We start from the raw sequence: 25274 nt of genomic DNA, 5'->3' as shown, positions 1-25274 counted from the left end.
CATACATCCCAAAAACATCAGCGATCCACCTCCATGTTTCACAGTAGAAATGGTGTACTTTTCATAATAGGCCTTGTTGACTCCTCTCCAAATGAAGCAATTTTGGTCTCATCACTCCAAATGACTTTGTGCCAGAAGGTCATAGGCTTGTCTCTGTGCTCTGTGCTGTTTGGCATATTGTAAATGGGATAATTTGAGGCATTTGCGTAGTAATGGCTTTCTTGTGGTGACTCGTCCATGCAGCCCATCTTTCTTCAAGTGCCTCCTTATTGTGCATCTTGAAACAGCCACACCACATGTTTTCAGAGAGTCCTGTATTTCACCTGAAGTTATTAGTGGGTTTTTCTTTGCGTTCCGAGCAATTTTCCTGGCAGTTGCGGCTGAAATTTAGTTGGTCTACCTGACCGTGGTTTGGTTTCAACAGAACCCCTCATTTTACACTTCTCGATTAGCGTTTGAACACTGCTGATTGGCATTCTCAATTCCTTGGATATCTTTTTATATCCCTTTCCTGTTTTATACAGTTCAACTACCCTTTTCTGCAGATCCTTTTGACAATTCTTTTCCATTCCCCATGACTCACAATCCAGAAATGTCAGTGCAGCACTGGATGAAAGATGCAAGGGTCTGTCAGGAGTCCAGAAATGCATTGACCTTTTATACACACACTAATTACAAGCAAACATATCACAGGTGAGGATGGTTACTTGTGTGCATGTTATCAGGCCAAAACCACCAGGGTATTTAAACTTTTGATCAGGGTCATTTGGGTAGTTTCTGTTGTCATTATGATTTAAAAAGAGTAAACACAGTTGATTGATAATAAATGGCTTCAGCCAAACACTAACCATGAGCAAAATAAATGTTTTTGTGTTATCATTCATATTCTCAGAAAAATGGACAAGAAATTATTAATTCTGCCAGCGTATGTAAACTTAGGACCAGAAATGTATATCCCATAGTTTGTAAATGCTATAGCATGCACACAAATCTCAGCTGGTCCCTGCTAAACTGTCTAAGATTTCAGCCATCTATGCCTGGCTTAACTGCCTCATACCCACAAATTTACCATGATTACCTTTTCTCTTATCCATCTGCATCTCCAGGCTCAATCACAGTGAGCAACATCGATACACAGGCTGGATTCCTACATGTAAGAAAGCCTTTTAAGACCCAACAGTCAATCATGAGCCCCTATCTTTACATTGATACTGTGTTATAATAGCTTTAGTATTGGTCAATATGATTCCAGAAACATTATACCATTACTATACGTGCACAGGGGCAACCGGACTTACAGCGCGACTTTGCAAGGAGATTTGGAGGCGACTTCAGCACAACTTTGGGCAACTTGGTGACTTAAAGCTGTTTGAGGACAGGCAACTTTAGCTGTGGCCAATCACAGAATAATTAGCTCTGTGGGAGAGAGGGGGTTGCCTGGGTAAACGTGGGAAGTACCTGGGTAAATTATTTTCTTTTTCCTGTAAAGTCCCTTCAATATAGATGGAAATCCGACTTAGAGGCAACTTCCATTGAAAGCTATGGATACAAGTTGGGGAGGGGGTTGCCTGGGTAAACGTGGGAAGTACCTGGGTAAATTATTTTCTTTTTCCTGTAAAGTCGCTTCAATATAGATGGAAATCCGACTAAGAGACAACTTCCACTGAAATCTATGGGTACAAGTTGCCTAGAAGTTGCTTTGAAGTAGCACAGGAACCTTTTCTGAAGTCAGAGCAACTTCAGTAGTGTACATTAAGATGTCTCTCATTTACTTCTATGGCATTTCATACGTCCAGCAACCTGGGGGCGACTTAAGGACTTACAAGTCGGATTCCAAATCGCTGTAGTGTGAACCCGCACTACCTGTATGCCATTTTGTAAACATTACCTAAATAATTTCTTAAGTGCTCTGAATCCAAACATTGCCTTCAGGTCTTTTGCTCTAATGAGATTGACAGTCTGACACAGCATCTTACGAAGGCAAAGTAATTTTCACCTCAAGCAACTAATTAAATCACATGGGAAATAATGTCCTTTTCTTTTCATATGGCTGAAACTAAGGCTATATTTGTAAATGCCTTTTGCATACCCACTCATGTCACATGTGCACACATTTTAAATAGTTATTTCTGCTAGCTTTACCCATACCCAGGAAGAGTCTTTGGTTTCAAATGTTCTTCTAAAATCTGGTTCTCAGAACTGATGAATAGCGTAATGCATTTTCTGTATGTAAATTTTAGATTTTTTTTCAGCTTTAACCACTACAGATCCGCGCTATTGCCAAATGACGGCATTAGCGCGGACCTACATTTCCGGGACTACGTCTATTGACGTCGTCCCGGATACGAGCGGCCTGCGCGCCCCCTGAGGGGCGCGCGCGGCGCGCTCTGTGATCGGCGAGTCCGTGAGACTCGCCTGATCACCGATCCGTGCAAGGGGTCGATCCCGACCCCTTATCACGTGATCAGCTGTCAGCCAATGACAGCTGATCATGTGATAGAACGGAGCCGGTAATCGGCTATTATTCCTCCTCGCGCTGACAGCGCGAGGAGAGAAAAAAAAAGCTGATCACCGGCGGCCGTGATCGGGACATCAGTCCCGATCACGGCCAGCAATACAGCTGACCACCTGCCCCCTGCCAGTGCCCACCTGCCCACCGCCGTGCCATCCTGAATAAAAGTAAGTGCCCCCCATCAGTGCCCCCCATCAGTGCCCATAGTGCCCACAGTGCCACCTACAGTGCCACCCACAATGCCACCCGCAGTGCCACCAACAGTGCCACCCACAGTGCCCACAATCTGCCTCAAAGGTGCTGCGACCCAGTGCCGCCCATCAGTGCCCAGCAGTGCCGCCCATCAGTGCCCAGCAGTGCCGCCCATCAGTGCCCAGCAGTGCCACCTATCAGAGCCACCTATCAGTGCCACCTATCAGTGCCCATCAGTCCCATCTATCAGTGGTACCTATCAGGGCCCATCCGTGCCACCCATCCGTGCCACTTATCCGTGCCACCCATCCATGCCATCTTATCTGTGTCCATCTTTGCCCATCAGTGCCGCCTTATCTGTGCCCATCGGTGCCGCCTTATCTGTGCCTATTAGTGCCGCCTTAACTATGCCTATCAGTGCCCACCAGTGCAGCCCATCAGTGCCCACCAATGCAGCCCATCAGTGCCCACCAATGCAGCCCATCAGTGCCCACCAATGCAGCCAACAGTGCCGCCTAATCAGCGCACTTCAATGAAGGAGAAAAATGACCCGTTTGCAAAATTTTATAACAAACTATTAAAACATGATTTTTTATTTTTTATTTTTTTGCATCTTTTTTTGTTTGTTTAGCAAAAAATAAAACTCCGAGCTGTAACTAAATACCACCAAAAGAAAGCTCTATTTGTGGGAAAAAAATGATAAAAATTTCATTTGGGTACAGTGTTGTATGCCCGCGCAATTGTCATTCAAAGTGCATCAGCGCTGAAAATTGGTCTGGGACTGAGGGGGGTTTAAGTGCCCAGTAAGCAAGTGGTTAAAGAGCTCTGGGGCTTTTGGGCTTTTTCCCTTGGCAGAGGGTGTGGATCTGGGAGTTTGTCACTAAGCCGATATAATGCCATATAATGCCTTAGACTTCCCTGTGGAACAAACACCACACGGTCATATAGACAACATACTCATAGCTTTTAACTGTCCCTGGTCTTGAGAGACTGTTTCTCATTCAGAAGAAAGTATCTATCCTTATTTCCTTCTCATTTGTCCCTCATATATGTCTGATCTATATAGTTGTAAAAATGTACTACTTATCTATCAAAAAGTGTTTCCCAGTGCTAAAGCTCTCATCCCATTTATAAATTGCTGCATTTGTAAATTTCAAAAGCCAATATAAAGAAATAGTAGTGGTAAAAAAGTACTTGTGTGTTTAACCAATCATTTTTTTTGTACAATTCTTCTTTAAGGGGAAAGGTGGTGCATCCTATGCCTACATTACTTTTGATCCATTTGGAAAAGGCCTTGTATCAATAAAAAGAAAGACTTTCTATGAAAGGCTGTGGTGCTGAGTTCCTAGAGTTCAGCTTTAGATTATCACATAGAATTTATTGTACACGCCTACCTAAATGACGTCTGACTTTCTATGTTAGCTCTTGATTTAAGATAACGTGTTTTATCTGGTCTGCTTACTAGAAGTCATTATTTATAAATGCACTGGCAAGTCTTTTTTATACCCTCTAACTGCCTACCCTTTGGCAACACAGGGAGAAGAACAGTCGAAAATGAAGGAGCAACTAGGGCAAGCTTTTGTTTGCCCAGTGGTTCCCCTGGTATTCAGCAATAGGGCAAGAACAGCAATAGGGCAAGAAAGGGGAGCGTTAAGGGCTAAAGGGAAGAAGTAAGTAATGTCTACAGCAGTGGCGACCCGTGCATTGTGGCCCACAATGCATGGGCACCATCCCCCCATCACTGCTGCCACCTCCCTATCCATGTGCCCGGCCCCTTTCAGGAGCCCGGGTGCATGGATTCCTATGGCAGGGGGGGCGGGGGTATTTTTCTTTTTTGAATAACCTCATTAGAGCTAGAGGCTCTAATAGGCTTGAAAAAGGGCAAATTGCGTGGCAATAGTTAATTAATTTTTGTTATTTTCACATTACGGTGCCTTCCCGCCAATCAGAAGGCATGCCAGTGAGGCCTGTTTCCAGACTGGCCAAAGTGCCAGGCGATGCGGATGCCCAGTGCTTTGGCGGAAGAGGAGACACAGAGCGGAGCAAGCATGAGGAGCAGACAGCGAAGCCGCCGCTGCTGCCTGCTGCCCACACTGGAGGAGACACAGGAGGAGAGGAAACCACAAACCGGTAAGTGACGGACCTCCCACGGGGGTGTTGTTAGTGCCGTGAGCCCCGCACTGGTGGGGGAGGTGTGTGTGCTGTCAGTGCCATGAGCCCCACGCGGGGGGGATGGGGGGTATTGCTGTCAGTTTTTTTTATACCGTATCTGTAATGCTGGTCTATATACCGTATTTTTAAGGCTGGGCTATATACTGTATCTGCAATGCTAACCTATATACCGTATCTTTAATGCTGGGCTATATACCGTGTCTGTAATGCTGAGCTATATACTCCTTCTCTAATGTTGGGCTATATAGCGTATCATTACTGCTGGGCTATTCATTATATCTGAAATGCTGAGCTATATACCCTATCTGTAATGCTGACCTACATACTCTGATCTGTGAGGCTGAGCTATATATTCTGTCCTGTGTTTCTGGGGTTGTATACTCTGCCCTGTGATGCTGAGCTGTATACTTCTGACACTATGGGTGGAAGCAAGTGGAATACAGGTGGAAGCAAGGGGTGGGGTTAATTAGAAGTGGGAGGGGGAAAAAAAGAAGGGCGAGGTCTGGTGACCACCCCATCCTAAAACTTCACCAGCCGCCACTGATCTACAGACTTTTTCCAGAGGGCATTTCAACCACTGTACACCCACAGCTGTACTTTTTCTTGATGGTGGTAGGGATTTCACAGCTGCTCATCACACCTCCGCTAGTTGAGAATTAATTGTGCTGGCAAAATCATCACCTCCTGACGCCTCTCTTCCATTTCTTAGTCCAAACAAACCCACAACATTAAGGAAGGATTGAAGCTCCAATTTTTTAACAGGGCACGCCTGTGATGGAATCTCTGCTTTTAGGGCTGTTGCTGCCATCAAATTGTGCTGCCAGTGGAAAAATGTTTTACCCTGCAAACCCTAAGGGTTGTAGCTCTAATTTTTTTGCACCTCCCCATGGTTTATGCCATCAAAAGGTGATGCCACAGGACATCTTTACCCACCTAAACTTCTGGGTACTGTAGTTGTATTTTTTTTTTTTAGGAAGATTGTCGCTGTTTGCACTGCTATCAAGTTGTGGTGCCAACGGCCAATTGTTGTTCCACCATATTTGAGGACTGTAGCTCTATTTTTTTAAGAAGACAGCTGTCTGTGCCTTGTGTCTCAACTATAAGAACATGTGTGTTCCCGTGCATTTTTGGTGCGTTCCAGTGCGTTTTTGATGCTTTTTACAGCGTTCCAGTACAGTCCAGTGCAGGAAAAATGCAGCATGTTTTTTTTCCGGAACTGGAACGCACTGCAACTGCAAGCACTGGTGTGAATTATGCCATTGAGAGCCAAATAACCTACTTTCTATGTGTTTTTGATGCAGAAAATAAAACGCACTGGACTGCATGTGGTGTGATTTGGCCTTCAGGGTTCATTTCTTGCAGTAAAATATATGAATTTTAATGCATGAAAACACATTTTAAAGGAGCCCATGTACAGTACATGTGAAACTAAATGACTGATTTCTGAACACGCTTCATAAAATTAGGGGTTGCTATCACTTTGCAAAGTGCTTGGTGGTGGGCTTGCTCACAGTATGAAGCACTTATCCACGTTAATGCCTGTGCAGCTTTCTAGTTTGAAGATGATCTACTACTACTACTATTACATACTACTGCATGGAAGTCAGGGAGAATAGGCTCAAGCCACACCACATCTTGTTCGTCACAGTAGCAGGCAAGATGGTGCCCACTTTCCCTACACTTGAGAAGGCAGACCACTTTAGACTCAAAGGACCCTCAAAGTGAACCCACCATACTTCATACAAGATTGTCCTTAGCTCAAGGGGACTTGAAACACTTTGTGGAGCTTTACCAAAGCACTGGATAAAATGTCCAGTATAAAACATCGAACAGATCTGCTCATAAATAATATATAGCAATTTATATAGCAAATAAAAAAATATAGCATATGCATTTGCTTCACCAGCCATGTTGTACTTTTAATGGGATTAAACTCTTTCTTTTCAATCTGCAGCTGCTGTAATTTTCTGTAAATTTTAATTTAATATTGTGCCTAAAAGCAAAACTTCACTTAATTGCTGTAATCCCCAGCTACACCTGCTTACCTTATCTTTACCACTTCCTGATAACTCCATTTGGTTACTACCCACTTTTCTGGCACTTTTTGCTTACAAGGTTAAGTCTAGGTTCACACTGACTGCGGGTTAGAAATCATGCTAGTTCAGCTGAACTCGCACAATTTCATACCCGCATGTCAGTTCCGACTTCGCGAGTGATTTCTGAGACATTTGTGTAGGTTCCTGCACAGACATATATGCAAATCGCACCCCAAAGTTACTAAAAGTAGTACAGGAACTACTTTTGGGAATCGGTACAGTGCTGCAAAGTCAGTGTCGCACCGATTCGTGCGGTTCCATTGCTGGTAATAGCTGCAAGCCAAATCAAATTGCAAGCCAAATCGCATAAATGTGAACCTAGTCTAAATCAGTATTAAAATTACTTAAAGTGGTTGTAAACCCTTACAAACCACTTTGACCTACAGGTAAGCCTAGATTAAGGCTTACCTGTAGGTCCAAGAAATATCTCCTAAACCTATACGGTTTAGGAGATATTTACCTGAAGACAGCCACCACTGTCTACGGCACATGCGTCGTAAACAGCGGTGCGCAGGTGCACTGGGCAAGCCTCAGATCGCGGCGATATGCCTCGAGTGTCGGCTACCGTGCGCATGCGTGGGAGTGACGTCATCGCTGCTCTGAAGAATCACAGCACCGGAGCAGCGAGACCCACCAAGAAGATGGACGCTCGGAACTACAGGGGACAGCGGTGACATTGCTGGCTCCTGTGTCAGGTAAGTGACACATAATGGGCTACTATGCAATGCATAGTAGCCCATTATGCTTTACCTTTACATGGAGACAAAGAGGAAGTAAACCCATCAGGGTTTACTTCCTCTTTAACTATAATTGTATGTAAATAGTGGCAAAACAAGTTTAAAAATGTATAAAAGGAAAAAGATAAATAAATAAAATTGACCCCAAACTATTATAGTTTCCATTTAGGTTAGCCTGTTGTTTTGACATCTATTGAAAGCATATTAGTTTACATTAAAGATGAACTCCAAGAACTACCCTCTTTTTTTTCTACTAAACCCAGTATTATGAAAATAGTTCATCCCCCAGTGCCCACAGCTTATAAATCTTTTTTATACATTAAAATACTGCCACTTGGCTGATCTGTATACTGTGATAAACTGCAGGGTCTGTCTGAGTGCTGAGTGTTCAGGTAGGAGGAGATTTCCACTACAGCCTGTGTCCTCATGCTGTTATGGGATTATGGTTTACTGTTGTGGGTTTAGTCACACTTAAACCTCTAACATTGATCCTTCATATCTTACATCCGGAGGGCTGCTGGGTGTGCAGAAATTATACTGAACGCAGAGAGTCACCCTCTCGCACCTCCACCATTCAGAGAATGTATTTTTCTCATCAAACTGAGGGTATTTTTTGATTGGATGATGGGGTAAGGTCAGGCAGGTGACATCACAATCTCCTCCTGATCCAATTGGAAAAGGCCTTGTATCAATAAAAAGAAAGACTTTCTATGAAAGGCTGTGGTGCTGAGTTCCTAGAGTTCAGCTTTAGATTATCACATAGAATTTATTGTACACGCCTACCTAAATGACGTCTGACTTTCTATGTTAGCTCTTGATTTAAGATAACGTGTTTTATCTGGTCTGCTTACTAGAAGTCATTATTTATAAATGCACTGGTAAGTCTTCTGAATGTATATTCTTTATGCTATATCTAGAGTAAAACTCCTTGCAGACTGATATACATGCAAACATACTTGAAATATTGTGTAGGTAAAAAAAAACTGCCTTAAAGCTCAAATCCAGAAATTTTGAAAAAACACACACACACAGCAACTGTTAAATGTTTGTTATACATAGGGGTGCACAGTGCAAGCTCTTTGATTTACCTTATACCCCAGCCAGTCGCAGCACTGGAGGGACCTGCTGGAGCCAGGTGTAAGGCAAATATTTACCCTTTCTATGCACCCATGAACATAATGAGCATTTATTTTTTTACTGTGCTGGGGGGGGGGGGGGTCACAATGGTGTTTTTTTTTAATTGGGGAGTTAGACTTTGTACACTGGGACTCATAAACGGACGTTTTTTGGAGTTTGGGCATTTTTTTTTAACAGTCCATAAACTCCACTCTATGTTATTCTATGTGTCCATGCAAACATGGAAGTTTTTTTAGCATTTATCAGGAGTGGAGTTTATGGGCTGTTTTTTTGAACGCCATAAGATCGCATTCAAAGTTCTGCTTTTCTGACCACAAAAAACGCCAAATGCCGGTAAATGCTTAAAAACGCGCATAAACGCATGATAACTATCGTTCGGTGTTCTATTTTTTCAATGCATCGTGCGATTTTTGGAGTGTCCTCCATGTATTTTTATTTAAAACGCCCATAAACACCAACGCTAAAAAATGTGCATAAACGCTAGTACAAAACGCTGTTAAAAGCACATTTTTCAACCAGTGTTTTTTGCCAGCAATCTGGCTTCCAGAAAAAGCTTTTTTGAGCTTCAGTGTACATGGAGCCTAATACATAAACCATTCTATAATGTAATGTTACTAAAATGATCTATTTCAGTCAGTAGCCAGTCATAATTCTACCAGTCTAGTACCTTAGGCTGATAAAACTTCAGCAAAGTACACAGGTTATAGGTAGCATGTCCTGCCTGTCTCCCCCTGCTCCCACTCCAATACTGCCTTTGTACCCCCCCCCCCTTCCACGACTGATATTAATTTGCCGGATCTCTCCTTCTGTTCCTTTATCTCAGTTGGTGCAAAAATCCCTATTGTCAGCTCCGAGGGGTAGCAATGATGTCAGACCCCCTCTGTTACATGACAGTGTTCAGGCTTAGTGATAGGCTGTTAAACCCGAGCACTGTTACATTAGGTAGGGCCACATGTTCCCTATACCGTGTCAGAGAAAAGAGGGCAGGTAAGCACTGGAAATGTATCAGTGGTTTTCAGGAGGGGGGACCTTTGCAAAGACATTGTCAGTTTGCTCACAATGATCGTGTCTCTTTAACGAAGTATGGGGTTTTTAAAAAACAGACATACATATTCGCCTCTATGCTGCAGCATTGATGTGAAGTTGCTGTCCCACATCAGCTCTAAGGCTGAGAACTAAGTGATCACATAGGCTCGGATTGCTCAGTTCTTGGTCTGCTCAGACCAGAGAGCAGTGACTGTCAGACACCGCTCTCCACTCTGCCCCTCCAGCAAAGGACAGGGGAGAGGCAGGCACAACTACCTCTGGCTCTCAGCTGTGTACTGAAAGGCGGAGCCAGCTGTCATTCAGGAATTAGGGTGGATCCCATCAATATTGTTAGGATCCTTCCAGGGCCTTGCACGGCTCTGCCCTGTAAGCTGATAGCGGGCAATAGCCCACTATTAGCTGACGCTGGGTCCCAGAAGTGAGGCCAGAGTACAGGTGAAGGGTCCATTTACACCATTACATTGTGGTAATGCACATGGTGTGGTTCCATTTATTCTAAAAGACCCCAGAGCATAGCAGCACATGGTAATATACTACTGTGCATTGTGGGGTGCTGCGCCCAAACAACAAAATAATGCAGGTATGTTTTTTTTGTCTGCTCCGATGAGTTGGCATTCTATTTAAAATGAACTAGGGCACCAGCAGTAAATGGTAAAAAAAAAATGTCCCATCTCTGTCCTCTGTTATGTCAAACTGAACAGCAAATACCCGGACAGGAAACTAAAGAATGTTACTGCACAATTTTTATTAAGAGATTTACCTGCCTTTTAATTGCAGTTTATTTAGACTGGAAATCTTTAAGACTGAAAAAGAAAGTTAAAAATATTTCCAGAAGAGTAATTCTACCTTCCACGAATGTTAGTCAGCGGGCCACATTAAAGTATATAATATTTATCCAGTGACGTTGGTCTGCTCTCTTGCATAAAGGCAACTATTGAAAACAAGACTGCACTACCCTATACAGGATGCACTAGAGTTATTTTGGTTGGAAAATCATGGTACCACATTTGGCAGGTAAAGAAAAAAAAAAAAAAAGCTGACAACCTAGTTTCCAGTACATACTTTTCTAAAATACACTCCCTGGCCTAGACATACTTCAATAACATCGTAGTAAAGGTGTGCCTCCACCCATGTACTTCACAGACATTTCAGCTGATCCAACCAGTTTTCCGTACAACAGAACATGCAGGTACACACCTCTGCTTTTTTTTCTTCATAATACATACAAATGATTCACATTAGCAGCAACTTGTCGTGATCAAAGTATGGTATGCTTTGTAGAAGTCAGCAAACAGATTCACTCCAGGACTGAATTTAAGTTGCCCTGATTTGCACATACAGACAGTCCCTGAGTTATAAAGATCTAACTTGCATGCAACTAAGACCCCTTTCACACTGAGCTGCCCCGGGCGTCATCAGTAAAGAAGCCTGTCTTTAGCGGCGCTTTAAAACCACCCGCAAAACGCCGCTGTGGCGGTGCTTTTCCGGCGCTGCTTCATTGTTTCCAATGGGCAGGAGCGGTGGAGGAGTGGTGTATTCCGCTCTTCCACCACTGCAAAGAAGCTGCTGGCAGGACTTTTTGTGACATCCTGCCAGTGCAGCGCCCCAGTATGAAAGTACTTGGGCTTCCATACTAGGTTTGCAGCAAAGGCTTTTTTTGGGTGCTATTTTTAGCGCAGTATCGCCTGAAAAACACCTCCAGTGTGAAAGTGGTCTAATAATTACAAAGGAAGGAAGACAACAGGAAGTGAGAGGAAATCTATCCCTAGGAAGGGAAATTCACTCCTTTAAGAGTCATCATGGGAAAAAGGGGTCTCCACTGAAGCTTTATCACCAATCCAATTGTCACAGGGATAGAAAGTGAGGTTAACATTTTTGAACAGGGGCACAGACAGCAAAACCAACATTGCAGGGGTGTTAACCCCTTCCCTGCGCTATCCAAAAAAACGTAAAACTTATTTTTTGGGCTAAATAAAATGCACCTGTTCCGACTTGCATACAAATTTAACTTAAAAACAAACCTTCAGAACCTATTTTGTTTGTAACCCGGGGACTGCCTTTATATAATTGAGAATTTGATCGTTTGCACTAAAAGCTTTGTGATGGTTTTGATTAGCAATAACAGGTTGTCCCACCTTGGTGTCTTGCATTCTAGGTCTCTCTTTCTACCCATTCACTATGCAGATTTTTTTTTAATTTAAAAACCACATAAAGAAAATAACAAGCGGCATTATAATTTTTATTAGGCATTTAAAATGATAAAAACTCTTCAACATTTAAGAGTCTAAAATAGTGTACAGATTCACATTACAGGTGACAACAGTATGTCACCATCCAAAGGCATCACGTGAAATGCTAGCAAAACACAAAATATTTATATAAAGATGTATAGGCTGGGGAGTCTTTTTGACTTTTATAGGCCTAGAAAATCTGATACTGAAGGCATAAAAAGAAGATGAAGAGAAATAAAATGAAGAAAACTGTAAAAAGATAAGACAGGGAAAGGGACAAAATGGAGAGGGAGTAAAAGAAAAAGGATGAAAGTGAAAAGAGAATATGGGTTCATTTTTAAAGTAGTATTAAACCCTCATTAGCTCAAAGTGGCGTTAAACCCAAAAGCAAACATTTATAATATTGCAGCTTACCAATTCTTTGATGTGATTGCTGCACATTGCTGTGCACAGCCTATTGCATTATGATGTGCACCCCAAAGCTCTAAGCCCTTGTACACACGGTCGGACATTCCGACAACAACATCCGTCGGATTTTGTCAGAAACTTGTGTTGCATACACACGATCGGACAAAGTTGTCGGAAAATCCGATCGTACGTAACGTGATGACGTTATTTTGTTACGACGGGACAACATTCAGGCTAGTAGCCAATAGCTTTGGTCTAGGAATTTGATCTGAGCATGCGCGGCACTTTGTCCGATCGGAATTCTCTACAAACGATCAGACAAAGTCCGATCGGATCATGTTGTCGGAAAATTTTATAGTCCAGCTCTAAAACTTTGTCGGTCGGATATTCCGATGGAAACAGTCCGATGGAGCCCAGACATGGTTGGATTATCTGACAACACGGTCCGATTGGACATTTTCCGTCGGAATGTCTGACCGTGTGTACAAGGGCTAACACTATCCTCCCCCTGATTCTGTCCAAAGGTGCCTCTGTTGCTCCTTCGTCCAGAGTGTAGGCACCCTAATACAAGAACTGTGGTACTGGCCTAAAAAAACTAATGCAACCACCACATCTAAGGCTTGGTAATCTGCAGTATATTACATTGTTGGTTTGGGGTTTAATACCACCTTAAACTGTAACAACTGTTAAATAAGAGCTTACAAAAAAAAACTGAGGATTTATTAGCAATATTCCATATTACGCAAGAGTTCCTCATCTGTGCACTGGTGGGCACAGATGAGGGGGCAGCGGCTCTCCCTGTTCAGGATCGATGTCCCTTTGACAGAAGCTGGTGATCAGCTTTTTTTTTTCTCCTCACGCTGTCAGCGAGAGGAGAAAAAAAAGCAGTTTATTGATCTTCTGTTTGCTTCATGTGATCATCTGTCATTGGCTGATAACTGATCATGTGGTAAGGGGCCAGGATTGCAGGGGGCACACAGGCAGCTCATGCATGAGAAGACGTCTATTTACGCCCTCCCAGCAAATAAGGCCTGTGCTGTAGCCATTGTTCGGAAGAGAAATGGTTAAAGTGATTGTAAAGTCTGTTTTTTTTTTTCCTTAAAAAAAACTCAAACATGTTATACTTACATAGTACATACATAGTAGGTGAGGTTGAAAAAAGACACAAGTCCAGCGTATGTGTGTGATTATATGTCAGTATTACATTGTATATCCCTGTATGTTGTGGACGTTCAGGTTCTTATCTAATAGTTTCTTGAAACTATTGATGCCCCCTGCTTACCACCGCCTGTGGAAGGGAATTCCACATCTTTCCCGCTCTTACATTAAAGAACCCTCTACGTATTTTAAGGTTAAAACTCTTTTCTTCTAATTTTAATGGGTGGCCATGAGTCTTAATAAACTCCCTTCTGTGGAAAAGTTTTATCCCTATTGTGGGGTCACCATTATGGTATTTGTATATTGAAATCATATCCCCTCTCAAGCGTCTCTTCTCCAGAGAGAATAAGTTCAGTGCTTGCAACCTTTCCTCATAACTAATATCCTCCAGACCCTTTATCAGCTTTGTTGCCCTTCTTTGTACTTGCTCCATTTCCAGTGCATCCGTCCTGAGGACTGGTGCCCAGAACTGAACAGCATATTCCAGGTGCTATCGGACCAGAGTCTTGTAGAGCGGGAGAATTATCATTTTATCTCTGCTATTAATCCCCTTTGTAATGCATGCCAATATTCTGTTTGCTTTGTTAGCAGCAGCTTGGCGTTGCATGTCACTGCTGAGCCTATCATCTACTAGGACCCCCAGGTCATTTTCCATCCTAGATTCCCGCAGAGGTTCTCCCCCCAGTGTATAGATTGCATTCATATTTTTGCCACCCAAATGCATTATTTTATATTTTTCTACATTGACCCTCATTTACCCTGTAGTTGCCCACCCCATTCATTTGTTCAGATCTTTTTGCAAGGTTTCTACATCCTGCGGAGAAGTTATTGCTCTGCTTAGCTTAGTATCATCTGCAAATACAGAGATTGGGCTGTTTACCCCATCCTCCAGTAGGCAGGTGACGCGTTTATGGGGCTTCCAGGCCTGAAGAAGGAGTACATGCTCCGTAAACGCGTTGCCTGCCTACTGACATACCATCCAACCAGAAGTGATGTCATTCCCTGGCATTCCGTGTGATCGAGGACCAGGAAACGCCGGCATCCACCGGCGCAACCCGCTCCACTGCATCAACGCTCTGCCTTTGATGGACTCCCTCCTGGACGGCTGTTCTTTTATTTTCGACATGTCTATTTTTAACATCCTCCTGTGAGTAAATATTCACCCTTTACCTAATAAATTGTTCAAACTTACTGCACTTAGAGTGTCACTTTGCGCTTCTTTCCCCATTATATATACACATAGCCCAGAAGTCCCCAGTGTACATGTGTGGTGCTATCCCAGTTAGTAGAAGTACAGTAGCGGCATAGCCGGGCTCCATGAGGCGCTCCGTCCTCTCCAGTCCCATACAGTCCCATACTGTCCCATACACGGACTTCGCACACTACCTTTTGTTGCTGAGATTTGTGAGGAGGCGGGAGAGACCATTGCACACCGGAGAGGGGGGATGCTCACTTTGCCCACCAGCCCTCAGAGAGGTTCACACTTGTTTGGTCTCAGGAGGTGTGTGTGTGTGAATTTCTGTGTGTGTGTCGTCAAGGAGGCGGACAGAATGTGTGAGGGAGGGCTTTGTTTTTGTGAAGCGGCTCCCCCCGTGTGAACTCTGTGGACTAGTCCGGAGTCCCAGACTGCTGGTGTGCCCGCAGAGTGGTGTGAAGTTGTGCAGAGAGTGGAGCCCGGGACTGAGCGGAGGAGATGAGGGCACACCATACACGGGGTGCATTACACGGGTCACGCACACTATGTACATGCTGAGGAGGACAACCACACACAGCTGACTCCACCATGGAGCCTGACGAGGCAGCGGCCACTCCGTCCCAGGCTGAGGAGGACACCCAGGGTGACTCGTTCTCCAGGATCTGGACAGATGTCATGGGAATGCTGGTGAGTCTGGGTAAAGGGGGAGGGGGACCCCTCATCACTGTTTTCCCCCTCATCACTGTTTTCCCCCTCATCACTGTGTACCCCCCCCATCACTGTGTCCCCCCCCCCTCATCACTGTGCCCCCCCCCCCCCCCCCCCATCGCTGTGTCACCCCTTATCACTTAGCACTCCATCCAACCACTGCTATAATGAAGGTGCTCACTGGGAACATGGATGTGAAGACATCTCCTCTATTCTCCCATCTGTGCTTGCCCAATGTTTAGGTTTCTTTTTATTTACTTTTCTATACAATGAATCACTCATGTTTACATTTCTGTCCCCAATATATGCTACAAGTAAATCAAAAAATGTCATTAAATTAAAATGATAATAATAATAATGATCAAGTTACTTTTATCTTGTCAGTGTCCCGTTTGCTGAGATTTGCCCCTGCTTCCTGTCCCAGAGACACAACAGGAAATAAGAGGAGCTCTCCAAATGAGGGGATATCTGCTCTTATACTGGATCTTCAATTATTATTGTTATTATTATACAGGATCTATACAGCTCCAAACGGTTGCACAGCGCTTCACAATATAAAGGGACAAAATATGGCAACAATACAAGAGGGTTAGGAGGGCCCCGCTCCTGGGAGCTTACATTCTAATATTTTTTGTACTGATGACACGATTAGGTCCTTCCTCCTCCCCCAGGTGACAAGAATAGGACCTTCCTCCTCCCCCAGGTGACATGAATAGGACCTTCCTCCTCCCCCAGGTGACAAGAATAGGTCCTTCCTCCTCCCCCAGGTGACACGAATAGGACCTTCCTCCTCCCCCAGGTGACACGAATAGGACCTTCCTCCTCCCCCAGGTGACACGAATAGGACCTTCCTCCTCCCCCAGGTGACACGAATAGGACCTTCCTCCTCCCCCAGGTGACACGAATAGGACCTTCCTCCTCCCCCAGGTGACAAGAATAGGACCTTCCTCCTCCCCCAGGTGACACGAATAGGACCTTCCTCCTCCCCCAGGTGACAAGAATAGGTCCTTCCTCCTCCCCCAGGTGACACGAATAGGACCTTCTTCCTCCCCCGGGTGACACGAATAGGACCTTCCTCCTCCCCCGGGTGATACGAATAGGACCTTCCTCCTCCCCCGGGTGACACGAATAGGACCTTCCTCCTCCCCCGGGTGACACGAATAGGACCTTCCTCCTCCCCCGGGTGACACGAATAGGACCTTCCTCCTCCCCCGGGTGACACGAATAGGACCTTCCTCCTCCCCCGGGTGACACGAATAGGACCTTCCTCCTCCCCCGGGTGACACGAATAGGTCCTTCCTCCTCCCCCGGGTGACACGAATAGGTCCTTCCTCCTCCCCCGGGTGACACGAATAGGACCTTCCTCCTCCCCCGGGTGACACGAATAGGACCTTCCTCCTCCCCCGGGTGACACGAATAGGACCTTCCTCCTCGCCCGGGTGACACGAATAGGACCTTCCTCCTCGCCCGGGTGACACGAATAGGACCTTCCTCCTCGCCCGGGTGACACGAATAGGACCTTCCTCCTCGCCCGGGTGACACGAATAGGACCTTCCTCCTCGCCCGGGTGACACGAATAGGACCTTCCTCCTCCCCCGGGTGACACGAATAGGACCTTCCTCCTCGCCCGGGTGACACGAATAGGACCTTCCTCCTCGCCCGGGTGACACGAATAGGACCTTCCTCCTCGCCCGGGTGACACGAATAGGACCTTCCTCCTCGCCCGGGTGACACGAATAGGACCTTCCTCCTCGCCCGGGTGACACGAATAGGACCTTCCTCCTCGCCCGGGTGACACGAATAGGACCTTCCTCCTCGCCCGGGTGACACGAATAGGACCTTCCTCCTCGCCCGGGTGACACGAATAGGACCTTCCTCCTCGCCCGGGTGACACGAATAGGACCTTCCTCCTCGCCCGGGTGACACGAATAGGACCTTCCTCCTCGCCCGGGTGACACGAATAGGACCTTCCTCCTCCCCCGGGTGACACGAATAGGACCTTCCTCCTCGCCCGGGTGACACGAATAGGACCTTCCTCCTCCCCCGGGTGACACGAATAGGACCTTCCTCCTCCCCCGGGTGACACGAATAGGACCTTCCTCCTCGCCCGGGTGACACGAATAGGACCTTCCTCCTCGCCCGGGTGACACGAATAGGACCTTCCTCCTCGCCCGGGTGACACGAATAGGACCTTCCTCCTCCCCCGGGTGACACGAATAGGACCTTTCTCCTCGCCCGGGTGACATGAATGGTTTCAGGAGCAGAGAGACCTGTCATTCTCACCTCGGTGATATTGAAGGTCAGGAGGGACAGTGGTCACCAGGACCAAAGAAGATGAATATCTTTGACAGCAACTTCTGTACATTTTAAGCAGTTCTGGAGCTGCAAATATTCAGTATTATATACAGCAGTGAATGTAACTTGTCTTGAATTATATAGTAATGACTATCAAATGTCTTGTGAGAGATCACAGTGACATCCAACTACCTAAAGAGATACAGAAAGATACATTTGATATTCACACGTTAGGTTTATTACTAAGTATCCTGAACACCATGAGGCAGATGTCAGGAATGCGACCCTGACATTAGAGATTTGTTGGAATCACCTAAGAGGCTGCCTAGTTCTCTCTATGTAATTGGGAAAAAGAAGTTACTCCCATTGCTGGAGATGGAGGTTCAGCCGTGACATCTCGCTGCGTCTGCCTATAGAGGGAGCCATTCCATAGGGACAGGCAGGTGGCTTGTTTATTGGTCCTGACACTCGGGATTTGTCTCCAGGGGCAGAATCGCCTGTCTGACATCAGCCTTAGATTACGTCTTTTAGGAAATGAACCTTTTTTTTTAATTATTGGCAGTAGATGAACAGTCAGGTGCAATGTGAAGTGTTTTGTTTATTGTGATGATCAGGATATTTGTATGCTGTTTATACTTCTCTCATACCAGTTTGTTTAATAATCTTGTCAAAGTTATTCTAAACACTTGTGGAAATGTTACAAGGTTTGTGCTCTTGCTGTACATGTATGTTCCCAGAGTTTGGTTTGTGTGAGATACACTGTATATGCAGCCGTGAGAAGACGTTTGGGAACTCTTATGCTGCATATTCACTACTGGACTTTCTGGCAGACTAGGTCCGACGGAATCAGTCCGTCAGACAATCCGATTGTGTGTGGGCTAATGCGATCATTTTTTGTTTAAAAAATCCAATGGACCTAGAAAGAACATGTTTCAAATTTGTCCAATGGACTCCATTCCTATCGGGGAAAACCGTACGTCTGTATGCTGGTCCGACAGACCAAATACGATGCAAGGGAGGCTATTGGCTACTGGCTATTGAATTTCCTTTTTTAGTCCCATCTTACGTCATCACGTTCAAAATGAACGGACTTTTGAACGGACTTAGCCCATTCATGTGTGACCAAGTCCGGTCGTTCAGAAAGTCAGTCGGGAAGACCGTCGGACCTAGTCTGCCTGAGAGTCCAGTCGTGTGTGTATATGGCATTAAGAATTTCTAAATAAATGGCCCTACAAAGTGGTATGTTCTACGTCTAAGCCATAATAAGTTTCTTCATAACTTTACTGAACAAACAGTTTAAACACCCAGGTTCATTTATGGAAAACATTAACTATTAATTATTAACTGTTTTATTAAATTGTAGTAAATACAGTTTTATTGAATATTAATTTTAAATATTATATGATAAATATTAACTGTTTTATTCTTTAAATATTAAATACTGTTTTTTACTAAATATGAATTTACATATTACATATTTAAATATGGTTTTATTTAATTAGTAAAACAGTATTTATTTAAATATTAAAACAGTATTTAATATTAAATACTGTTTTACTGAAATATTAATTTACATATTAAATACAGTTTTTATAAAAAAATGTAACTGTTGAACCCTTCTTTGTTATTAACCCTATTCAAATGCTCTTAATCAAACCTGCAAAGGAGTTAGGCTGGCTATATACTAGTCCAATTGCATTGGAAATTTTTCATATTGTGAACATTTGGCTCAGTTTTTTTATTGCTGGTGGGGTTAAATCGACACTCCATTTTTTTACTCATTTGATGAGAAAATTCAAAGGAGCAGTATAGAAATTTTTCTTGAATTAACACATTATTAATTACAGTTAGGGCCGGTTCACACTATTGCAATGCGAGAGCTCTGCGAATCAACTTCCATATGCCAACTGCTGGGGAATGTCATTATATGTTAACGACACCCCCATTTCAGCTTGCATATTGCATTGCGAACTGTCATGCGATCCGATTCTGGTCTGAACAGAAAAAAGGGTCCTGTGTGTGTTTGCACCGAATGCGGTGCAATATCAGCCATACTATGTGTATGGCTGACATCGCACCGCAAAGACTTCGCATGTAATGTGATGTCTGCCATCGCAATAGTGTGAACCGGCCCTTAATGAGGGTTTGCATTGAGATAAGCCCACGCATTTCAATATCAAATGTTAAAGGCAAACAGAATTTTAAAATACTTTCGACCAACATTCCTCAAGTCCTTTAGTTTAAGCTGATGTATAATTTTTGTTTTGTCTTATGTGAATGGCCTTGTACAATGTATGGAGCAGCATATAAATGGTGCTGAGGTCAGAAGTTTGGCTTGGCCTTTATGCAATGCAGATATTTTTTCTGTTATTGTTGTCTACTGTCCTGTTGTGTGACTGAACTTCTAAAGCCCCGCACACACGATCAGATTTTCCGACAAAACAATGGATTTTTTTCCAAAGGATGTTGGCTCAAACGTGTCTGGCATACACACGGTCACACAAATGTTGGCCCAAAATTTACGAGTGTGAGAACGCTGTGACGTACAAGACGTACGACGAGCAGAGAAAAAGGAAGCTCAATAGCCAGTGCGGGTCCTTCTGTTTGATTCCGAGCGAGCGTGAACTTTTGTGCGACAGACTTGTGTACACACGATCGGAAAGAAAATTTGAGGACCTGCTTTCAAACATTTGTTTGAGGAAATTCCGACACCAAATGTTGGATGGAGCATACACACGGTCAGACATTCTGACAACAAGCTCACATCCAACATTTGTTGTTGCAAAATCTTATCATGTGTACAGAGCATAAGGCCCCTTTCACGCGGGTGGATAGAATTCAGCTTTTAGCTGCAGACAGATGACGTTATCTACCACAGCTAAATGCACACAATGCTTTCCTATGGCCCCATTCACACACTACATTTAGCAACGGTTTTGTTACATGCGGTTTTGTGCAGATAGAAAAAATGTATTTGACTATGTCCAGGAACGATTCAGTGCAGCTATCTGCACATAACCATGGGTACTGTTTCAGCTGCGGATAGCAGCATGAAAAAAGAACACATCAGAAGCACATCATCAGAATCATAAGGTATACCTGGGAAGAGTAGTGTACATTACCATCACCAGGAGACCTGTGAACAGATTTCCTGCTGAATCGGAGCAGAATAGAACGGATGCCACTTTTGTGACATTTGTGTCCATTCAGTATTTTCCTGCATTTTGTAACAAACCCATGTTAGGTTTATGGTCAGGCAGATGTAAATAGGCATGCATCTTTTAACATCTTTTTACCTACGATCCATCAGTGATGGATTATATTTAATACAAATAGTATATAGTTCCTAACAGGCTGTAAAAAATACATAATTGAATCTGTTCTTCAAAAATAATACAGGTGCCTCTCTAAAAATTAGAATATCATCAAAAAGTTAATTTATTTCAGTAATTCAATTCAAAAAGTGAAGCTTGTTTATTTTATGTAAATATGTTACACACAGAGTGATAAATTTCAAGCATTTTTTATTTATTTTTTGATAATTATGGCTTACAGCTCGTGAAAACCCAATCGGCAGATGACATGGCTCTCAAAATCATCACGGCCTGTGCAAAATTTTGCATTTCATTTGAAAATCAAGGTCCCAGAGTTTGGAGGAAGAGCAGAGAGACATGAGGTCCAGTGTGACATTTCCACAGTCAGTGATGATTGACTGCCAAAAGTACTAATAGCAGGTTTTTTGATCATGGTATCACTGTACTTGAGTGGCCAGCACTCTCCTGACCTAAACCCCATAGAGAATCTGTGGGTTAATGTCAAGAGGAAGATGAGAAACACCAGACCCAACAATGCAGATGAGCTGAAAGCCGCTATCAAAGAAACCTGGGCTTCCATAACACCTCAGCAGTGCCACAGGCTGATGGCCTCCATGGCACGCCGCATTGATGCAGTAATTCATGCCAAAGGAGCCCCGACCAAGAATTGAGTGCACACTATATTGTGTATGGACATATTTTTCAGTAAGCCGACATTTCTGTATAAAAAAAAAAAAAAAAAAAAAATATATATATATATATATATAGTGTATTAATATAATTTTTTTTTATTTATTTTTTTATTGGTCTTCTGTAATATTCTAATTTTCTGAGGTAGTGAATTTGGGATTTTTCCTAGCTGTAAGCCATAATCATCAAAATGAAAAGAAACATGCTTAAAATGTAACACTTTGTGTGTAATACATCTATATAAAATAAATGGGTTTTTCACTTTTTGAATTACTGAAATAAATTTAACTTTTTGATGATATTCTAATTTTATGAGATGCGCCTGTATACCTCTAAAAGATCTGATATTGTAGTTGCTTGAGTCAAACACCTAGAGTTGCTTGAGTCACACTGGCAGTTCAATGATAAGATTACAACCTCCTCAAAAAAATCAATATTTAACATTTAACGCTGACTAAGAGCTATTACACAATTCTAAAATGTGACCCATATGCTATTTGAAAGCAAGTCTCTTATCGCCTAGTAAAATAGATACTGCACTGTATTTTTTTTGGTGATATGAATATTTCCATGTGATAATTGAAATTCACATACAAAAATTGCTGAGAATGGTAAACATTTGACTTAAATGGAGATGGTTTGTATGCAAGCTGTATGACAGAGGTGGAGCTGAACATGACCAGTTGGTTTACTGTAGGTTAGTCGGGTGTTCCAAATAGAACAGCACCATGTAGAAGCAGAAGTATATTCCTGCTAACTGAAATTATTTTCTAGACAGGACATTTTTAAGTCTTAAAGTATAGCTAAAAGCTTTTTTCTAATGGATGTAGTAAGAGAGGGATATAATTCCTTCCATTATTATTTATTTTTTGCTTTTTGTGTCCCATTGGGGAGATTTCCCTTTACTTCCTGTCCCATAGCTAAAACAGGAAGTGAGAGGAAATGCCTCCAAAGTGAGGGACGCCCTGGCTGTCACCAAAACTAGTGTTGAACATTTAGAACTTCAGTCAATCTGCTTTGAATAGAATGGGGAAAAATTGCAGCCAAGGACCAGTACCAGGACTGAGTGTCAACTTTGGAGAATCTGTATGTGCCAAGAGTTGTAGCGGAGATCTGAACTGACAGGTTATTGAGGCAGTGGGCATCAGAGTTGGACAGTTGAATTGTGCATTTGTGGGGGAGGGGCTCTGGGCAGCAGAGGTATGGTGAGCTGTCAAGGTTTCCCAAGGTTAGCTGCCCGGGATTGTCAAGCTGGCAGGAGGGATGTGTGTCGGAAAGGGGTAAGGAGGTGACAGGGAGAACAAGATGAATATAAAATAATGTGATGGGAGTCAGGAACCAGAACGGATAGTCAGACAAGCCAAAACATCAGGGAGGCAGAGATGAGCGTAGTAGAACAGCAAGCAGGATCTGGATCTAGAAGGGATATCAGCCAAGCAAGTCTTTAACAGGAACACAGGAGAGTGTCTCTAGAGATGTGATCAAGGCAAAGGCAGTGATCATCTGAGCAGGATGACTTAAGTAGGCAGGACTGACGAGCAGGATAACATCAACAGGTGAGTCACTGTGGAGAGATAGGAGCTGGCAATTAACTGAAAGAAGGGCTGATCCCAGCCCTGACAGTAAGCCTAATGCCGTGTACAGGACCGGACTTTCCAGCAGACTAGGTCTGATGGACTTTCAGTGGATTTCCGACTGACTTTCCAAACGAACGGACTTGGCCACACACGGAAGTCCGTTTGTTTTGAACATTTTGACGTAAGACGGGACAAAAAAGGAAGCCAATAGCTTCCCTTGCGTCATATTTGGTCCGTCGGACCAGCATACAAATGAACGGTTTTCCAGATAGACATTTAGTCCATCGGACAGATTTGAAACATGTTCTATTTCTAAGATGAAAAACAATCGGATTGGACCTAGTCTTCCAGAAAGTCCAGACATGTGTGCGCAGCATTAGAATTGATTGAGAGGGGAGGAAAAGTAGGTTTAGAAACGAAAACAACTATAATGGATACCTGTTAGGACCATAATTAGGTTTTACACCCCAGGTGTGCCACATCTCAGAACACCCCAATAATACAGATTTTAAATCTTCATGTTATATTTAGCTGACCTGTCTTGTCCGGCCTCCTGAACCTTCCTGTTGGCCCATTTCTCAATCCTGTACTCTGTTGACACATAGGAATGTATTGAAGGGGATTATCCAGCTCTTGCCACATCAGGAAGTGTTAACATTTGCATATTTGAGCACCCAGGGCTCTCACACAGACAACTGAATACTTGCGCAGGTAGGCTTGTCTAAGGCCGCGTACACACGGGCGGACTGTTCGCCCAACTTTGTCCGCTGAACAGTGTTTCAGCAGACAGTCCGCTCGTGTGTGGGCTTCAGCGGACAGTTTCAGCAGACAGTCTGACGAACAAAGTTTTTCGGAATTTCCGTAAGACTGTCCGCTGAAACTTGGTTTGAGCGGACAGTCCGCTCGTGTGTAGGCTTGTTCGACAAACTAAGTTTCGCGCATGCTCAGAAAGGATTTACACGGCGAAGGTTGCATTGCAGTGTATTGGACGTCGTATTTTTCGTCCCGTCGTACGTGCCGTTCACGTCATCGCGCACGCTTTCAGCGGACTGTTCGTTCATCGTGTGTGGTCAAGTCCGCTCATGCAAATTTTTAGCGGACTGTTTGTCGGATTGTTTGACAAACTAAGTTGGGCGAACAGTCCGCCCGTGTGTACGCGGCCTTAGGGGATATGTTTAAAGCTATTTTATTTCATAATTTGTTCATTACTGGTTCTAAAGATTGTAATGCTAGCAAGCAGGCATGCAATTTAGTGTATGATTGCTAGAAGGCCAGCAAACAGGCTGATACCACCTCTGTGCTTTCCGCACCAGATGAGTGTTTTACGTTGCTCTTCCATGTTTACAGTACCTCAGGTAGCAGCAATGGCATTGAGTTTGCTACTCCTTTTTTTCTGGGGAAGTATGAGAGTTGACGTTGCGATCCTCCCTCTCAAAAAGTCAATTGCTTGACTATACAGGGCATGACCGAAAAAGCATCAGAACGTCTTATCTCTGTACTTATTCTGAATCCGTGAATCACACAGCATTGAGACCAAAGTTTAAGCATGACAGCCATGCAACTAGCATTTTCTGAGCAATATTCACCTTGTATCTTTGTTTTAATTCAACAATTTCTTTTATCTGGATAAAATGGAAAGGAGACCCTTTTGCCAGTTGAATGGGGGAACACTGTCTGTACCTCCTGCTGCACCAGGAATATGGAGGAGCCCAGTGCTGATGGTTTGTTGCAAGGAGAGAATTCATATTTTTAAGGGCTCTTCTTAAACTTGCCGAGTATACATTTTTTAAAGGATAAGCAGGTAA

General features: G+C 43.7%; 1 protein-coding gene across 7 annotated transcripts in view; it reads left to right on the top strand.

Annotated features, from left to right (window-relative positions):
- The window catches only part of SASH1 (SAM and SH3 domain containing 1), a 279554-nt gene that overhangs the window by 5714 nt on the left and 248566 nt on the right, over positions 1-25274 (top strand). For 3 of the 7 annotated variants that reach the window (XM_077486696.1, XM_077486693.1, XM_077486697.1), the window contains exon 1: positions 15282-15572. The exons of 1 other annotated variant lie outside the window; for it this stretch is intronic. In XM_077486696.1, coding sequence (XP_077342822.1) covers positions 15474-15572 — 99 coding nt within the window. In that variant the 5' untranslated portion in view covers positions 15282-15473. Of the gene's footprint in view, positions 1-15278; positions 15573-25274 lie in introns of those variants that run through there. 3 more of the 7 variants (XM_077486692.1, XM_077486690.1, XM_077486695.1) reach the window with 2 other exon arrangements.

The sequence above is a fragment of the Lithobates pipiens genome, unplaced genomic scaffold (assembly GCF_037356315.1).
Source record: "Lithobates pipiens isolate NorthernLeopardFrog02 unplaced genomic scaffold, aLitPip1_a1.2 Scaffold_18, whole genome shotgun sequence".
In the NCBI taxonomy this organism is placed as follows: Eukaryota; Metazoa; Chordata; class Amphibia; order Anura; family Ranidae; genus Lithobates; species Lithobates pipiens.
Note: the sequence above shows the minus strand (reverse complement) of the source record. Positions and strands in the feature narration are given on the sequence as shown.